The sequence below is a fragment of the Beta vulgaris genome, chromosome 2, assembly GCF_026745355.1.
Source record: "Beta vulgaris subsp. vulgaris cultivar EL10 chromosome 2, EL10.2, whole genome shotgun sequence".
Classification (NCBI taxonomy): domain Eukaryota; kingdom Viridiplantae; phylum Streptophyta; class Magnoliopsida; order Caryophyllales; family Amaranthaceae; genus Beta; species Beta vulgaris.
Window position 1 is genome coordinate 23,379,185 of NC_079203.1, and position 19,800 is coordinate 23,398,984.

Consider the following 19,800-nt stretch of genomic DNA (forward strand, 5'->3'; position numbering starts at 1 on the left):
CATGAAGAAGTCCATAATGTTTCAGTAGTGCCTTTCAGTTATGGAAAGAGCTTGAGCAAAACTATAATGTCACAAATGGGTCAACAAAATATTCCATGAACTGCAGACTTATCAAAAACACAAATCGCGTAGTTTGATGTCAAAAAAAACACAAATTGTGTAGGATGCAATTTTAGATCCGTACTGTGGGGCATATTTTCACTGACCAATGTGACTACAACTGAAAATTTGGAGCACATTCCATTGCTGTAGTGATAATTATTGCCTTCGCTAACCTCACCCTCTCTACGGCTTAAACTGGATACCACAAGCTCAAAAATTATTACAGCCACCACGATGGTTGTCACTGCTTGCTTGTTATGGGTCCTTGGTACTTCAAGAAATACACTCCAAAGTCCAAACAGCCAATGGGTTCGGATCACCAAGTATAAGTAAATCATTCGGCAAATGCCAGACTTCAAGATGATAAACAAAATGGATAAACATATAACAGTATCAATGAACGAAGCTCCCATCTCACATTATTTGAAGTTATACAACATATGTTGATAGGCTTGTCCTACTACCTGTACTTTCAACATAATGATACAATGATCTCATGTCTCAAACATTAGACTGTCCAGTAGTACTATAATAGGTCATGACTTCAAACTGAACCTTTCATTGGCGAAAAAGATAGCTATGCAATGTGCATGACCATTACGTCTATTTGCATTAATATGGCTTTCCCAATTCTTATATCAGGAAAAGAAGATTCAGCCTTTGTTTGTTACCTGCTGTTTCCTGTATGTCATTCTTGCTCTTATTCATCACTATCATATTGACACAGTGACAGAAGTCCATTGCTAGAAACAGTGTTCCCCTGCTCTACAATATCTTCCTTCTTCACAGGTTTTTCGTCGTCTAGTTTCTGAGCTGGTTTTCTTTTCACCATGAATTTTACTGCTGGAGGCTGCAAAGTGGGTCTTTTGCCATCAGAAGAATCTGCCAAACACAAACGAAAAACAGCTCAATGAACACCATCTCTAGCTTCAGCAATCTTTTCTCTCTGAATAAAGAGGCTCATGAACTGTTGCATTATGAAATTCAGACCTTTTGCAAGTATAGCTCCACTCTTTAATGCTGATTGTGGGTGTATGTTGCTTATGTGGTGGTAAAGAGGGATTGATACTGTGCATCTCACTAAGCTCATCACAGTTTCCATTTATGTATAATTATCCTCTCTCCTCTTCCCTCCTGGTTCCATGGGGTTATGGTCGTTAAGAGAAGAGAAAGGGGATCCTGGAGGCTGGAGGTGGTGGCTATAAGGTTATTTTAAGCAAAGGAGTCAAATTAAAGAATAAGCATTAATCTTTAAGCAAATCCTCTTATAAGTTCCAATAATAATAATGATAATAGTAGTAGTAACAATTAGTGGTTGGTAGTTAAAAGTAGCAATAGTACAAGATACTATTTATCAATTAAAAACACAATTGGTATATTACCAAAATCATGCAAAATTCATTATTGATTCAAGTATATTTTAATGTTAATTAACTATGTCTAGTATTAATAATAATTCTTAATTAAATATTGCATAATAGTTCCAGTAAAGTTCAAATAAGTTTTGATAAATTCAAATAAGCTAAATTTAATTGAAAAGAAAACACCCTAAGTTAGGTCAACAAATGATTGCTATAATCAGTCATCACACCAATGAAGTGCTCCCTCCGTTGCTTTTTTAGTTCCAACATCTTGACTTATGATACTATCAATATACTAACTTTACCGGATATCTCGACAAATATATATAAACAAATTTTGGTATGTAAGATGTTTTTATACTTGTCTCATGTATATAAGATGTACTTTGTAATTTTAATTAATTGATATTTAAAGATAATATTGCTACAAAGCTGTTAGTTGGCAAACGTCCTAGTCAAAATATTGCAACATAAGGGGAGGGAGTATGATGGTAGGGAGAGTATATACATTCTCGAAGACCTAGAATGTCAGTGAAGGGTTTAAAAATTGAGAATGATTCTGCTTTGCAAGAGCTTGAATCAAAGTATCCTGGCTAATAAAGTTTGTCCTTTTAAGTAACTAACACCTCAATGTACAAAAGATTGTATAGACTACAGACGTACTCCAAGACAGGAACCTAATTCTAGGTACATATCTTGTAAACTCAAAAAGGCATAACGTCGTAATCAAGCAGTGGGGCAGCACCTTAGAACGATAGGTAACTTGTCATGATTAGTGTCATAAGAACAAAGTCATTAGATGACAAACCTCTGTTGCTCGAGTCTTTAGTCGGATCATTCTTTGTCAAGACATCTGTTGGTTTACTTATATCTTCAGAAAGTTTGGGTTTCTGCGTCATAATACACAAAAAATCATGTCAGAGGCCTAACTCATAATCACAAGCATGGACGAAGAGTAAATAATTAGTTTGTAACAGGTTCAAGTCGTTCAACATCTGAATTTCAGAAAGCCCAGGCGCAAGGCAAGTCCAGGCAGTGACAAAATTGCCTCTAGAAACCTGGTAGCGGCTTGCAGCAAAGGACGAGAGGTGAGAACAGGCATGCACCTGTTGCTGCCTTTGGAAAGGCACAAGGAACACTGCCTCAGGGGTTTTGATATAAAGCGGTGTTTCTGGACATTTTCATTGTGAGCTTCTGTTTTTTTGTTGGCACGCGACTAACTTTTATTCTCTGTGGCCTGCGGGAGGGGACAACGGTCATATCTGGTTAAAGCAAGTGAGGTAGGAAGTAAAGTCCTTTCTGCTTAAAAAAATAAGCCGAGATTGATACTCCAAAGTTGCTAGATGGTTTTATGATGCAGTAATTGCATTTGACGCGGCTTCCAATGGAAGTGCTGGGGTGATGATTGAATCAAGTGACCGTGGCTTCTAACAGAAGTGCTCGGGTGATGATTGAATCAATTGACAATATTGTCCCGGATTTAAGCCACATAAATGAGCTAAGAGTTCCTCTTCTTGAAAAAAGGAGTGGACAAAAGTCATATGAAAACAGAAGATCACAAGAAAAAAGGGCAACAAAAGCTTCATCAGTTTTCCAATGAATGGAGCAACTCGGTGCCAAAAGGATGTTGTGAGTCTTGTGAACTTTCCTGCCAACTCTTCAAAGCTTCCATGTTCCAAGAAAAAAATTATGTTTTCAAAATTGTAAAAGACACCAACTCTTTGTTTCAGATGCTTGATGACATGGTTGAGGAGATCGGAGACCGAAATGTGATTCAAGTACTAACGGACAATGCATCTATGAGTTATGTTAAGGCAAGATAAAAAAAAATAGAGTGTTATTCGGTTTATTTAACAATATTTCATTCCTTAAGATATTATTTATAGATGATCCTCTAATAAATGTTTGTATTGTTTGATAATTATTTTTAGGAAGATCGCTTGAGGCCAAACGATCACATCTCTATCGGAGTAAGGCACATTGATTTGATCTCATATAGAAAGACATTTAAAATAAAAAATAAAAGTCAAGGATGCATTAAAGACGTGCATGTTCATATCATCAGCCATATCACACTTGCGAGCACATCAAGGAGATTCCAATGTCAAAGGAATTTCCATAGGCTAACAGTTATTAGATCTGCAACATCTTTCCTTCCTCCTAAACAATTCCATAAGCAAAGAAACAACTTGAGGAAGATGATTACTTCTCTAGAATGAAATACTTGTAAATGGTTGGAGGAAGCAAAAGGGTAAAACGGAGAAGAAAAAGTAGCATATTTTCTTTTGCAAGACCTTTTGAATGAATTTTGTCATGCTCTCAAATTGGCCAGGCCTCTTGTCAAGGTTTTTAAAAAGGTGGATGGAGAGAACAAGCTGCCTATGGAGTATATTTATGAAGTTATGGATGGGGGCAAAGGAGGCTACTTCTAGGAGTTTCTCATGGAAGGACAAACTCCATAGGAAACTCTTTTTGTACACTGATACAGTGTAGGATTGTCAACTTTATTGATCTTTGCATGCAACTTCTTTTTTTCTAAATCCAAAAATCTATGATAACCAGGGTGAAAAAAGTCAGTTATAGGTAAACGATGTATTTTACCTAGCTTACATCCAACACAGTCATCATGAAACTTAGAGATACATATAATATGTTTATTTGAATACAAAGTTCCTATAATGCTAGAAGGTGTATGACCCAGACGATCATGTCACACGTCACCAGACTCCTTAATGGCTAGGAAAGCAGGAACTGAAGGCTCAGGAGGGACAATGCTGGGCTGAAGAGGGTAGACACCTTGCTTACTGGTTCCCTGAAGCAGAACTTCCCCCAGAATTTTTATTAAAACTCACAACACAATCATTTTCATTACACAACTTGTTAACTGATAATAAATTATGTTTTAAATTAGAGAAATGACATACAGAAGATAAACTGAGGGGACGACTTGCAGTTTTTAAAGTTAGATTTCCAATACTTTTAATTGGGAGTAAGGTACCATTACCAACTACAACAAAACTAGACCCAGTATAAGAAGTTTTAATAGAGAACGTACCATCCTGAGGAGTCATGTGAGATGCAGCTCCCGAATCCGAGTACCAGACTGAGTCATTAACTTCACCACCAACAGACAGTGCAGCTAAGGCTTGAGTGACACTTTCTGAGGAGGAGGGAACAAAGCTAGTATTGAAACACTGGGGACAGTAGCAGCTTGGTGACCTGGAAACCAACACAAACCATATGTATCGGAAGTAAGGGTAGAGGTAACATTGTTACTATTTGATGAATTAATCCCTGCAGATGACAAATTATTAGCAATATAATCTATGAAGTTAGAAAATTTACTTATACCATTTGAGTGCCCCCGATTACCATTGTTGTTGTTTCCTCCAGAGCCACGATTATTATTGTTTCTACCATTCCTACCATTATTATTCCGAGCATTGTTGCCCGCACGATTATTATTACCATCTCTGTTTCTATTATTCCTTTCCCGATTTCTCCCTCCAGAATTATTCTGGGAGGAGGAATTTGAACCAGTTCAGTAGATTTAACGACAAGTAATGCATGATGGAATGAGGGTTCAGATGCATCCTTAGAATTGATCAATCTTTGTTCATACAGTAGCAACTTGGGACGCAAATCATCAAAACTATTTGGGAATGGATAATGTAGGAGGGTAGTAACGATATGATCGTAATCAGAATCACGATCTAATCCAAAAAGGGTATACTGCACTAAATCCTGATTCGACACAGGACATTGAATAGCAGCAAGAGAATCAGCAATCACCTTAATCTCACGTAAATATCCATCCATGGTCTGGGAAGCAGTCTTTTTAATACGAGTTAACCGACCCTTTCATTCCATTGATCTGGCCATACTAGCATGCATAAATCTAGATTGTAATCTAGTCCAAATATCCACAGAGGTATGCAAATCATTAACATCCACAAATACATCACGTGATAACGTAGCAAAAATCCATGATTTAACTTGTTGATCAATTCGCAGATATTCATAAAATTGAACGTTGGGAATAGTATTACCAGATTCATCAATAACATTGGCAGGAGGAATAATAGCACTACCATCAACAATACCAAGTAATTAATGTGAAAGTAACAGACAAGTTATTTGCGTTTTCCATTAAAAATAATCCTCAGGGGAAAATAAAGTAATCGTTACCAAATTCATGAGATTGGGTGCCGATAGATGAGGAAGAGTGAAGTAAGAGGCTGTGATTGACGTCCCCAACAGAGGAGACGTCGGTTGGGAATACGGCAAGACTGTAGAAAACGCCGGCATGGAGAAAGAGGCCCGCAGCTATCGGTTACTGCGGACTCCGCCGCCTCGCCTGCGCGCCATCCTGCCGCCGCGTCGCCAGGTCCCGCTGCCATGACTCATCTGCCTGCTGTGTCATATTTCTCGCAACCCCATGTCGCTGCTTCACCCTTTTCTTTCGGGTGCTCCTCAGCGCCGCTTCTCCATCCTCGGCCTCACGTGCTCAACCACGTTTCCCGCCAGGTTTTCCCGCGACTACAACCACCGTCCCTTCTGGTGCCTCTTTCTCCATGCCGGCGTTTTCTACAGTCTTGCCGTACTTCCAACCGACATCTCCTCGGACGTCCATCCCGACTTCTTCCTTCACTCTTCCTCATCTATCGGCACTCAATCTCACGAATTTGGTAATGATTACTTTATTTTCCCCTGAGGATTATTTATTATGGAAAACGCAAATAACTTGCCTGTTATTTTCACATCAATTACTTGGTATTGTTGATGGTAGTGTTATTATTCCCCCTGCCACTGTTATTGATGAATCTGGTAATACTATTCCCAACGTTCAATTTTATGAATATTTGCGAATTGATCAACAAGTTAAATCATGGATTTTTGCTACGTTATCACGTGATGTATTTGTGGATGTTAATGATTTGCATACCTATGTGGATATTTGGACTAGATTACAATCTAGATTTATACATGCTAGTATGGCCGGATCAATGGAATTAAAGGGTCGGTTAACTCGTATTAAAAAGACTACTTCCCAGACCATGGATGGATATTTACGTGAGATTAAGGTGATTGCTGATTCTCTTGCTGCTATTCAATGTCCTGTGTCGAACCAGGATTTAGTACAGTATACCATTTTTGGATTAGATCGTGATTCTGAGTACGATCATATCGTTACTACCCTCCTACATCATCCATTCCCAATTAGTTTTGATGATTTGCGTCCCAAGTTGCTACTGCATGAACAAAGATTGATCAATTCTAAGGATGCATCTGAACCCTCATCCCATCATGCATTACTTGTCGTTAAATCTACTGAACTGGTTCAAATTCCTCCTCCCAGAATAATCCTGGATGGAGAAATCGGGGAAGGAATAACAAAAACAGGGGTGGTAATAATAATCGTGCGGGCAACAATGCTCTAAATAATAATGGTGGGAATGGTGGAAACAATAATAATCGTGGCTCTGGAGGAAACAACAACAATGGTAATCGGGGACGCTCAAATGGTATAAGTAAATTTTCTAACTTGTCATCCTATAGTATGCCTTGCATAGATTATATTGTAATAATTTGTCGTCTGCAGGATAATTCATCAAATAGTAACAATGTTACCTCTACCCCTACTTCCGATACATGTGGTTTGTGTTGGTTTCCAGGTCACCAAGCTGCCTACTGTCCCCAGCGTTTCAATCAGCTTTGTTCCCTCCTCCTCAGAAAGTGTCACTCGAGCCTTAGCTGCACTGTCGTTGGTGGTGAAGCTAATGACTCAGTCTGGTACCCGGATTGGAGCTGCATCTCACATGACTCCTCAGGATGGTACGTTCTCTATTAAAACTCCTTATACTGGGTCTAGTTTGTTGTAGTTGGTAATGGTACCTTACTCCCAATTAAAAGTACTGGAAATTTAACTTTAAAAACTGCAAGTCGTCCCCTCCGTTTATCTTGTCTGTCATGTCCCAATTTAAAACATAATTTATTATCAGTTAACAAGTTGTGTCATGAAAATGATTGTGTTGTGAGTTTTGATAAAAATTCTGTTTATGTTAAGGACCAGATAACGGGGGAAGTTCTGCTTCAGGGAACCAGTAAGCAAGGTGTCTACCCTCTTCAGCCCAGCATTGTCCCTCCTGAGCCTTCAGTTCCTGCTTTCCTAGCCTTTAAGGAGTCTGGTGACGTGTGGCATGCTTGTTTGGGTCATACACCTTCTAGCATTATAGGAACTTTGTGTTCAAATAAACATATTATATGTATCTCTAAGTTTCATGATGACTGTGTTGGATGCAAACCAGGCAAAATACATCGTTTACCTTTTGATTCAGTTGAACATATTTCTTCACATCCATTATATAAAATTCATAGTGATCTTTGGCAATCTCCTGTTTTGTCAAATCAATTATTTCGCTATTATGTTGTGTTTGTTGATGATTTTTCGCGCTATTCCTAGATTTATCCTTTACGTCGAAAATCGGAAGCTTATTCCAGATTCCTTATTTTTCAAAAGATGGTTGAAAATCTTTTTAATTGCAAAATTAAAATATTTCAAAGTGATGGAGGAAGAGAATTAGACAATTCTCCTCTTCCTGAACATTTTTCTGACATTGGTATTATTTTTCAAAAATCATGTCCCTACACTCCAGCTCAAAACGGTGTTGCAGAACGCAAACATCGTCATATCATTGAAATGGCTCGTACTATGATTATTCATTCTGACTTTCCTGCGGAATTTTGGGTTGATGCCTCATATACTGCCACTTACACTATCAATAGATTACCCAGCTCGATTTTAGGGGGTGCTTCTCCTTTTGAAAAATTATTTCATCGTCCTCCTTCCTATCACTTTATGAAAACATTTGGATGTGAATGTTTTCCCTTGTTCCTACACTCTAAAAATCACAAACTACAACCTAAATCTACAATTTGTGTTTTTATTGGATATGCATTGGAATATAAAGGGTATCGATGTCTTGATCCTCTTACCAAGAAAGTCTACCACTAGTCGTCATGTTCTTTTCCATGAGCATAAGTTTCCTTATCGTGCTCTTGTCAGTGCTCAACCCACTATGCCTTATACCTCGCCTCAGGACTTAGCAGCGTTAGATTGGTCTCCCACTAATGTTGTGTCGAGTGTGTCCCCCTTGGGTTCCTCGTGTCCACCTGCTGCCTCACCCGTGCCTACAGGTCAGTCCCCCCCTCCCTCATGTCTCGTCGGATGGGCGCGCTGCCACCTCAGCCCTCACTGGAAGCCGCGCAGTTCTCTCGCCCACCTCGTCTGGACACGCTGCCTCACCCTCGGCCGCTGGCCTCGTCCCCAGCACCTCGCCCGTCTTCACCTCACCCTCAGCCGCTGGCCTCGTTCCCAGCTGCGACGCGGAATGCTCCCCAGCACACGCTGGCCCGCCTACCGCATCTGCTGTCCGTGAGTCTCCTTTACCTCCCTCGCCTTTTATTTGAATGCATTGCAAGGTTGGACTGGAAGTCCAAGACCAGACCACAGGAGTTAGATGTACACAAAAATGCCGCCTCTTTTTGGCTTACCCATGGCCATAAGGTAAAGGAAGACAAAAGGTCCATGTAAAAAATTACTCATTTCGTCCCATACTAATACACTTTCACTAACAGAGAGTTTTAAGAGTTTTATTTGATTTCTTACTTTATTGTTGTAGTTGGTAGTAGGGCAATTTTTTATTGTAATTAGTTGATAGTGGAGCCTGAACTTTTTGAAGGATGAGTGTGGGAGCTTATTTATTTACATCGTTGGTGGCTGGTGCCCCTCATAAAGAAAGAAAGATAATACAAAATTTGAGAAACCTTACCATTTTAAGTGTATCAATTAATGTAGGACAGATGAATATAAAAAGAGTATCGATTTATACGGGACGGGGGGAAGTACATTCCATTTTGTACCAATATTTTATATTTTTGTAATAGTGGTTGTATCTTTGCTTTGGAACTTTCACGAAATCTTCTATAGAGATTCTTAGCCTCACATGTAATGCTACAGGTTATGAGAGGAGATGTAATGTTTTCCAACTTGTAAGAGGCTTTATTTCTAATGTTTTCACCGGTATAACATACTACACCCTCTGTATCATAATGATCTCCTTACTTTTTGTTTAAGTTTGTTTCCAAAAGATCTTCCTACTTTTACTTTATTTTCTATTTGTTTTTGTTCCCTTTTTAAACTACCTTATCCCATTTGTTGAACTCGCATAATTTTACACTATGTCACAACTATATTCTCTCTCATATTTTAAAAAAAAAAACAAACAAAAAGGACCCACTTTCACGCTCTTTCTCCTTTGCGTTAGTATATATAGCTACAATAAATAGGATGATCTTTAAGAAACGGGTGGGAGAGGTAACATTTAATTGGATGAAATAACCGGTATGGTTTTACTTACAAAAGAGTAACATAGTGGCACAAAGTCTATTAAATGACATGGCATTTTGTGAAGACAATCGTGCTTTGCAATGTTGATATAATAGGAAAGGCACAATCAATGGAGGAGATTGACGAAAGTAATGAGTGGCTACTGCGGAGAATGAATGAAAACTCTTGTGAAAATGATGATAACCATTTGGTGTTCGATGGTGATAATTTGCCATGGGAAGCTGTTGGAACCTATGTCACTAGATCGACAAGGATAAATAATAATGGTGACCCTCTTATAGAGCTCATCTAGAGTGGATAAAGAGAAAGGTCATGCTACTAATTTTGCTCCCAAAGTATCTCACATAGTCATGGTGTTGGATGATAAGAAGGTAGATGATGAAAATGGTATGGAAGAGGACATTGGTGAAGATTAGATGGAGATTATGTATGTAGGAGATGAGGATGAGTTTGATGTTGATGTTGGATGTTTTAGTGGGCTATCTTGAAAACCTATGTTTATTTTCAATTATTTCTACCTTCTTTCTATCTTCAGTTAGTATTTTTGACTTTTTGAGGTAACCTAGTAACGGACAATGCTTAATCATGTCATTTTATTTATCTACAATATTAATATTATGATGGTGTTTTGAGTACAAAATATGTTACAAAATTGATTTATGATGTCTTTGCCACCAAAGGTCTGGCCTACACGATGTGCATGCCTTCGCCTTAGCCTAGACTTGGCAGGCGCTATCACCCTATGTGGCTTGCACCTTTAGAACTAAGTACAGCATACATTAGCAGTGGAACCCTATCACAGCCCCTCATAAAGATAAGGGGTTTGGTAAATATTGGAAGAGTAAATTCTCTTAGCACAAATTTCCTTCCTCTGCAATTCTTCTCTAAATTGCAGCAATTCACTAAACTCCCCCTCGCCTAAATGCACCTCGGGCACACTTTTTAAATTCAGAGTAGACCATTAACAACTTAAAGGTATTATAAACGCAAATTGTGCTCCTTTCATCCCTCAAAGCACTCCTTATTTCTTTTAGGTACATAGTTTTTAGAAAAAGTACTATAATATTGAGAAAATCAAAAGTAGATGTAACGGGAGATAGTGGATAATATTATTTTAAGAAAAGGGTAAGTTGAAATAGTGGACGCAGTCGCAGTGCAAAGGAAAGGAAAAGGAAAATCCAATTGGGACAGACTAAATTGGAGAAATGGGTACTCCTTGAAGGAGCGAAGGGAGCATATAGTAGCAACTAAAGATAACCTACTAAGCATCACCATCACAAAGAGCCACCAGAATGGTTTTGTTTATAGTCTAATTGAAAGCATTGGCACCATACCTTCACTGTGTCATTTGCTATGTCATCATTGTCATCATCCCAATCTTCCTCATCAATCCTTCGCACATACTCTTTGGGCCTCTACAAAAAAAAGTTTCACCAGAGGAAGGATGAGAAAATGATTTCCAAAAGAGAAAAAAGGAAACATTAAATACCAAAAGAAGAGGCATAACATAAAAAGCTGCAAAATCCAATATAAGCTAGATTGATATTGTACTAACATGAAATATTGTTTTAATCAGTTCCTCATCCTCTTCATCCAGCTTCTTCTCCTGTACAATAGTTCATGGACTTGGTCAGTAAATACTTGCTCAACCCACTCCTAACAAACAAGCAAAATAAAGAAAGTGTGGTAATGAAAAAGTTCCAACCATCACCCCCAGATTCGAAGAACTCAATGCAGTTTGAGCATCAAAACATAGAATAACAAGCTCTAACTCAACATGTTGACGCACATGCGCCGTCATTCTTAATACGTTTACACCTGCAAGCTAGTCATCTAATAGTATGAGGTTACAAAAAAAAAAAAAGGTAAAAAAACGTATTTATGGCTTTATTTCTCAAGCTCCATGGTGTATAAAAGCAAGCATGAGGTCTTTAGTTAGTCCTCCTGATTGGAAGTACAACAATTAACATCTATTCAGACAAACAACACCACTGCCATGATATAAAGAGATCAAGAAATTTGCAAACCTACTCTACACTAATCCGTATTAGCAAGGAGGACATCAGTCCTTTGTCAAAATATACTTTTGCGAATTAGGAATATACTTTTGGGGAATGAATACCAAACAATTAGTCGATTACAGCTCCACCATTTATATTTGGAAAAATTTGACAGGAACAATCCCAACTATAGGTGTTCCACCATGTTCCGTCCCAACTAAAGATTATTTATGATCAGTCCCAACTATGCATCATTTTTTACAAAATTGGTCCCAGGTGACCTGCCAACAGGTAAAACGAATTTACTTTTTTTTTTCCACACCTCTCAATTTCTCTATCCTCTGTTGGCCATAATTTCTCCTCACCCTTGTGGTTGCCGTGCAGTGTTGTGGGATCACCCACCCCTCCCCTCCCCTTCCAAACCCTCGAAACTAGAAATACATGTTCTGAGATAATCAGAGAAAAGTTATTCATGAATCTAGGAAATAGATTTCAGTCTTCTATGTGATGGCTTGAGTCAGTCATAGCTGTACTAAATTCATATGCAGAAACAATTGGGCAGCACTGATACCTCAGCTTAGCACCCATGGCCTCATGCTTGTTGTGCAGATATAATTCAAAGGCTTAGGCACATTAAAGTACCCATCAAAACTAGCAGCTTGGAAGCTTTAGGTTAATTTTGCAACTTCAAATCTTTGACTAGTTTAATAAGCACGTCAAGTATTTGCTCTAAGACTTAAGAGGGGGAAAAAATATAAGCTCCTATCAATATTAACTGCACAGAAAACATTAAAAAAAAGGCATAGAGACATATGGTTCACAAATTAACAACATACTACTGCTTACAAACATTATAATATTCTGCAAATTTTCTATTAACAGAGTAGATATCCTCTTTTAAAGCTTCTTCCTCCCTGTCAATCTATTCATTCATAATCTCCACCCTGGTAAACAGTATATGCAGTTACAGAGGAGATTTTGCAGTCTTTCATGCCATCAGACGTTCAAAAAATCTGCATAATGCATATGCCAATCTAAAGAAAATGCTAAAATAGATTGAGAGGCTACAAACCTTTCTGGAAGTCGTGAGAAATAGAGTCATAAGATAAGAGAGGAAATGCTAAAAATCTGCAAAATCTGTCGTTGGCCACAATTTCTCCCCCACCCTTGTGGCTGCTGCGCTGTGGGCTCGCCCACTCACTCATTGAGGGATTCCACAAGGACAAATCACAATCAATCAAAAACCCATCATGAAGACCCATATAAACAAGAACAAAGACAACGCCATTAGTGAAGTTGGAGGTCATGAGTTCGACTCTTGTGGGTCACAGAAATTCAGTGTGGGAGGTGGGTTGTTGGGGGACTTTGAGGAGAATAAGTCAAGGAAGAAGTCAGAAGAGGGAGAAAAGTGAATTGTGGTGAGAGAAGAAGGGAAAAGAGAGTGTGGGAAAGGGTGTTTGCGGAGGGTGGCACGAGAGGAAGAATGATGGCAAGCGCCAAGGGGAAGGGAGGTAAGGGAGGGGGAGGCAGGGGAGAGAGGAGGAAGAGGAAAATCCGTTAATAAAAAAATTTTCACCTTTTGAATAGGTAACCTGTAATCCTTAGTTGGGACTGAAAATGGCAAGACGCCCCTAGTTGGGACTGTCCTGTCAATTTTTCCTTTATATTTACTAGGGTATAACATAACATTACATCACTGATTGGCTGTAAAGCGTTAAAAAGGAGACATAATATTCAGTTAGATCCCACCTTCTAGACAGTCTACCACATACACACATACAACAGCAAGAACACAACAGCTAAATATTAGAACTAGATAAAAATATTGTACATTGTGTTTCAATCAACTGATTGAAAATTGAATTTTATGTAGTAGAATTAGTGTTATTATTTTAAAATACAATCAGGACAACATTTTCTCAACATTGAAATTTTTTTGAGATGATGCTACAAATTTATCTTAACTTCATCTCCCACATTTTATTTGCAATAGGCATGGAGTATCTCTCTAGGTGTATGAAGCATCTTGGTCAAAATTCAAAATATGACTTCCCCCCCAAATGCAAAAGATTAGGGATCACTCGCCTACTGTTTGCAGATGACATATTGATGTCATTAAGTGACACTCAGTCTATTCAGTTGATGTTCCAAGCTTTTTTTAATTTATCTCGAGCCTCAGGGTTGAATGCTAATAGAGAAAAGAGCAATATCATCATTGGGGGTGTCTTTGGTGAGAATAAGGCTAGTCTGCTTGAGACTGTTCATGTCCCTGAAGGGTCCTTCCCGTTTGGGGTGCATTTATCCACTAAGGAACTGGGCCTTTGATTGAAAAAGTCCTTGCAAGGGTTAATTTTTGGAGTGCAAGGCAATTGAGTTACGCAGGAAGGGTACAACTGGTTAAATCTGTTCTTTTTGGTATGCAAACATACTGATGCCAAATCCTCATGATGCCAAAGAAGGTTTTGAGAAAGAATACTCTTCTTTTAGACCGTACTTGGACAGGGGACATCAATAGATTTTTTTAAAAAAATCCAGTAGCTTGGGACTAACTTTATTGGCCTAATCTGCTGGGGGTTACAACTTAAACCTGAAATTTTGTTTCCGCAGAATAAAAAGCCGCCCATCCTGAAGCTGTATGGTCTTTTGCTCGCAAAAAAGGACAATATCTGGGTCAGATGGGTTCACAGCTACTATGTTAAAAGGGTTAATAGTAGCACTATTCCTGTACCTAGTATTTGCTCCTGGAACCTGAACAAGATCCTGAGTTGCAGAGAAGTCAACCAGCAGTTAGGGGGTTGGAGTAGCTTTAATACAAGTAATTTCAAAATCACTGCTGCATACAAGAAACTCTGTTCTTTTCCTGAAATGGTGTGTAAAAAACTGGTGTGGAATAATCCTGCAAGTCCTAATGGCATTTTCATCACCTGGCTCGTTTAGTTGAATAGATTGCCTACTACTGACAGGTTGCAAACCTGGCAGATTGGTTGTGAGTTGTGACCCTGTATGCTGTTCGTGTGCAGCTCAGAGTGAATCTTTTGAGCATCTCTTTCTTCAGTGTTCCTTTGTGGCAGAGATATGGCAGCAATTTTTTCATATCCTAAAGATTCCTAGAGTATTAGCAAGGTTTCATATTGAAGTTCAGCACGCAGTTCAGATGGCAAAATAAAACCAGTGATCTTGATGTTCTTTGCTTTACTGGAATTGGGCCAGCCTGCGAGGAACTGTAAGATTTCCCAGCAAATGCAGGTGTGCAGACTGCAGAGTTCCTTTTCCAGACCTTCCTAGAGGGGGGGGGGGGGGTTCTTGAAATACTGATGGAGGTAAACGAGGAATTCTTACTGATGTTTGGTTGATTTCTTTCATGAAATATAAGGTTTTTAAACTGCCAAAATAAGAACAGTATTAACAACCTCACATAGTACCTTATGATATTCAAACGGGCACCACATGGGTTTGAAAGCTAGTGCTTAATATTTCATAGTTCAATCATTCATAGCAAGTACATAAATCATCAAACACAATGTTTTTTGGATATTTCAACAGCATCTTACACAAGCTCTAAGAGAAGACAAGAATAGCAAAACTGTAGATGGCACTTTAAAAAAAAAAACACGAGACATGAATTGTTAACCTCCAAAATCAAGCAAATTGTTTATGACATGTACTTCCTGCTTATGAAAATTAATAGAAAAAACAAAGAGTATGTAAACTAGTACATGAGTTATACCTGGTTTTCACCCGTGCGCTGCAAGGCCTCTAGCATTGCATCTACACTAACTGTTGCATGCCTTGACTGAAAAGAACATGGAACGCATTAGTATGGAAAAACTTGAAGCAAATTCCCCACACGAAAATACACTAAATACAACATTATTAGGCGACCGGAAACATATAACCTATGTTACTTGAGAGTCGAGACTCTTCATTGTACCTAAGTATCCATGTCGGAACTTCAATACTCCGACATGGGTATGGTATACGAACACTTTAACACTTCATAATTGGCCAAAACCATGAAAATTTTTCATAAAATAGCCAAGCTAAACACTTGGATAATGTGATGTCTGAGACGATTACCGAGTTCAAGTGACATAGCATAGAGCATAATCACATTCTCAATTCTGATTTGGGCAGTAATCTCATACTCTCTTTATCCTCTTAGATACTTGGCCACATTTCTATTTAGAGCCATCCCAAAATAATAAGTCACTTTCTTTATATAAGTAAAAGAATTCGATTTTTTGTATATTACCTTTAATGATACTACTATCCACTAAGAAGTACAAGGAAAGATAACACTGCGGTAAGGTGGAGATGCAAAATTTAAATAGGAACTCATAGTAACTTTAACTTAAGTAATATTTCATCATCAATTTCACCAATTCGATGGGAAAGAAACTTAATTAGTTCATATATACTAAAAAGAGTACCTTCATGGACTTCATTTCATCAAGGGCTGCCATGATATCCATTTCCCGTTTAGAGTCTAAGGTTCTATTCTCCAGAGATTTCATTGCATCTCCCATTTCTTCAGCATCTCGTTTCCTCTTCTCCTTATCAACTTCCTGGAGACAAGAAATATAATATATTAATTTGCGCAAGCACAGAGACACACACAAAAAAAAAAAAAAAAAAAAAAAAATCAGTATCCTAAGACACATTTTGGGAAAAATCAGAGTTCAATGTTCACTCAAAAAAAAGAAAAGATGTGAAACAATGAAAATTTAGCACAATCTGACCTCATCTTGATCCCGCCAAGGTTCAAAATTCCGTGTTGCGCCTGCCTCAACTACATAATCTGAGTTCTGTGGGTCTGTCTTCATTGCCAGCTCCGCAGAACATTTTGTGCATTTGAAATAGAATCTGAATATTTGGATGCCCAAGTATGTCTGAATGGTTTTAGAGAACGAAAAAACGAAAAACATGTTAGAAAAGCACATCTTCTACTCAATCGCAACACATACAACTTCAACAAATGGAAACACATCATCAAGTACCCAAACAATAATGAAAATAATGATCCAATTTAGCTAGCAACAAATTGCCAGTGCCAGGGTATCATTGTGAAAAATCCTCAACAGCAATTAGAGTTGATGTCTCAGCTAAAATTTCCTAAACCTAGAAGGTTAATGAGGTGTTTGCATTGGCGCGTCCAAATCTTTCAAATTATCCTCCTCTCCAACCTTAATATTTCCAAAGGTAAATCGCCGAATTCTTGTCATTGACATCTACTTTGATGACTGCATCAGTAGTGGAGGAGAGAAAATGATTTTAGATCAAAAAATATTGTACCAAGCATTGATGATTCCAACGGTGGCTCGTGTAGAGTAGCAAAGTTCTCTCTTTCTCTCCAGAAATATCAAGTTCAGAAGTAGCAGTATCCGATGAACAGAAAAATTCAATAAAAAAGATAATAATGAGTTTGAAAGCGCAAACGAGTTATAAATCATCATTGCCACCACCCAGTATGTTTCTGGCGGCCGTTGGCCAGCTCTTGGGAATTTCTAAGCCAGACTAATTCAGAGATGACACAAGTGCTTCATAACTAGATACAAGATAATCAATAATGGCAATAACATTGTAACAACACCATTCAGCCTATCACCTAACCCCTATAGATAAGTGGGGAAAAAGCAAAAGTACAGTAAAGTGGTCTATAAAAAAAATCAGAGAAATCAAGAATTCCCCAAGAAAAGGAAAAAGGGAAAAAAGAATTCCTACCTAAGTGATGACCTTATTAATATGACCGAGACACATAAGACCAATGGATAAGACTATAAGCACACAAACTGCAGCGTTTACGAAGACATTACATCACTTACATCAGCCAAACCCATCAAATATAATGACGCATATAATCTTCTTAACTCTTCTCAGTTTTCATTTTTGGTTTAGAAAAATCACACATAAATTCCTCGTACAAATTTTTTTACTTTCCCAAGTACTTGCATTCAATAATATTTCTTTACTCCCTTCTAATCACACTCATGCATTAAATAGCATAAGAGTCATATTTTTCAATTATATTTGTTAGCAAAATTTCATTCTAACAATTCAACCTTTTGCTGGTTCACTAAATATAATCCCACCTATTGATTATTTTTTAATAATCCCAACTTTTGCGGTAGCTTCTCAAAATAATCCAGAATTCCATTTTTCACGTCATCACTAATCTGTTTGGGGTCTACTGTTTGCAAGAAACATAAAAGTTTGGATTAGTTTGAAAAGATATCCCCCAAAGTCGGGATTATTCTAGAATAATCAAAAGCTGGGATCTAAATTCAGCGAACCGTCCAAAGATTTTGGCTTCTCTGGTTTTCAAGAAAACTCACTCTATTCAGCACCTCTAAATTTCCGAGTCTCCATCTCTTAATTTAGTTGATTATTTGAACTCAAACCACTGTATTTTTGTTTCATGAATTAGTTATTTCCCTTGAGCTACACACTTCAGTCTTCATGCATTATAATTTGTCTTCTCGCAAGTCATCCGTGCCACCATCAACTCTCTATTTTATTCTCTAATACCATTGGTATCATTGATCACAACCTCAGAAAAAGCTCCAAGCCTAAAAATATAAACTTATATGAACTTCAAAAATCAATTTATTAAAAAATAGTTAATCTCACAAACCCGAAGAAACTAGTTCAACTTCAATAAAAACCCAAAAAGTAGATTTCAACTAAACACCAAAAAAAAAAACCAAATTGGCTCCAATCATAAAAACATGCTCTCAAATGAACTTAATAAATCAATTTATCGAAAAGTATTTAATCCTACAAACCTAATACAAACCCAACAAACGAGTTCTACAGTATCCGAGATAAACCCAAAGTAAGGTAGAATGAAGTACTAAGACAGCCATAACAAGTTCCAATTATCAAAAAAATGCAATTTTACATACTCATGAACTTCAATATCATTATCGAACAATGGTTAAACCTATACATGATACAACCGTGCTTATAATAGTCATACTATACCAAAAAGTCAATTTTGAAATCTGACAAGTTCAAATTATCAAATAGTATAGCCGTACATCACAATTATTTGATAAAAACATAGCAAAAAAGTTAATACCTCGCCAATAACGTCTTCTTTCCTAGAATTGAATTTGGTTCCTTTATAGATGTAATTTCCGCAAGTATTGCAGCGGATACTCATTGGCAACATCATACGAACTTTGATTTGCTGATTCTTGGGCTGCCTTCGCCTAGGGATTTTAGCTGGATCAAAATCTGGTGGGTAGTATTTGTTCAACACTTTTCTTTCTCCCATCTTTCTGCTTCTCTCTCTTCAAATCTGCGAGCTTTTGTGTTCACCTTTTCTCTCTCTTTCTTTGCTTCTCGCAATGAGGGATTGCTGAGGCCTGAGGGCTAAGGGTGTTTAGGGAGGACCGGAGGGGTGCGTCTATTTGTTTCTTTTTTTCCCTTTGGAGAGATTGATGTTAACACTACTTGTTTTTTTTGACAGGATAACACTACTTGTTAATTGTGGTCATTTTTTTTTTTTTTTGACGAGGTGGTCATTTTTAATCTCATGGTTAAACCTAAATCGTTAAGAAATAAGTTAATTATTAAGTCATACGCTAAAAATAAGTCAACTCTTTAATTATTATTGAATAAGTTAATTTTTGATATCAATCTATTTTTAATAAGTCGTTGCCTTTTATAACTTACTATTAGGACCCGTGCATAATGCACGGATGAATTTATTGCTTTATAACATAACTAGTTTTGAAGTCCGTGCGTTGCACGAGTTGTTTTTTATATTTTTCTTTTTGTAATTTTTTGTTAACATTATTGATTTTGTGTTACTGTAAAATGAGATTTTTCAACACGATTTTATTTACATACTTCATCTGCTCCTTTTCCATTACAATAATCACCACTTTGGGTAGTTTGAATTATCTATTTGGACCAATCAACT

The 19,800-nt window shown here is 37.6% G+C and overlaps 1 protein-coding gene across 5 annotated transcripts; it reads right to left on the reverse strand.

Moving 5' to 3' along the window:
* Positions 1–463: 463 nt before the first annotated feature.
* On the reverse strand, positions 464–19,338 carry LOC104887098 (uncharacterized). 5 transcript variants are annotated; one of them, XR_789298.4, is made up of 9 exons: positions 18,952–19,332; positions 16,613–16,762; positions 16,304–16,438; positions 15,601–15,666; positions 11,429–11,479; positions 11,208–11,288; positions 2,272–2,353; positions 1,093–1,301; positions 800–984 (listed from the first exon to the last, which is right to left on the reverse strand). XR_789298.4 is itself a non-coding variant. In XM_010671684.4 (8 exons), the coding sequence occupies exons 1-8, from the start codon at positions 19,147–19,149 to the stop codon at positions 803–805; spliced, it is 945 nt and encodes a 314-aa protein (XP_010669986.1). In that variant the 5' UTR covers positions 19,150–19,326; the 3' UTR covers positions 464–802. The 5 variants fall into 5 exon arrangements, 4 of the variants coding, with proteins under 4 accessions (XP_010669986.1, XP_048494844.1, XP_048494843.1 ...); XM_010671684.4 differs by lacking the exon at positions 1,093–1,301 and having other exon boundaries at positions 464–984; positions 18,952–19,326; XM_048638886.2 differs by lacking the exon at positions 800–984 and having other exon boundaries at positions 1,177–1,288; positions 18,952–19,331.
* Positions 19,339–19,800: the final 462 nt, after the last annotated feature.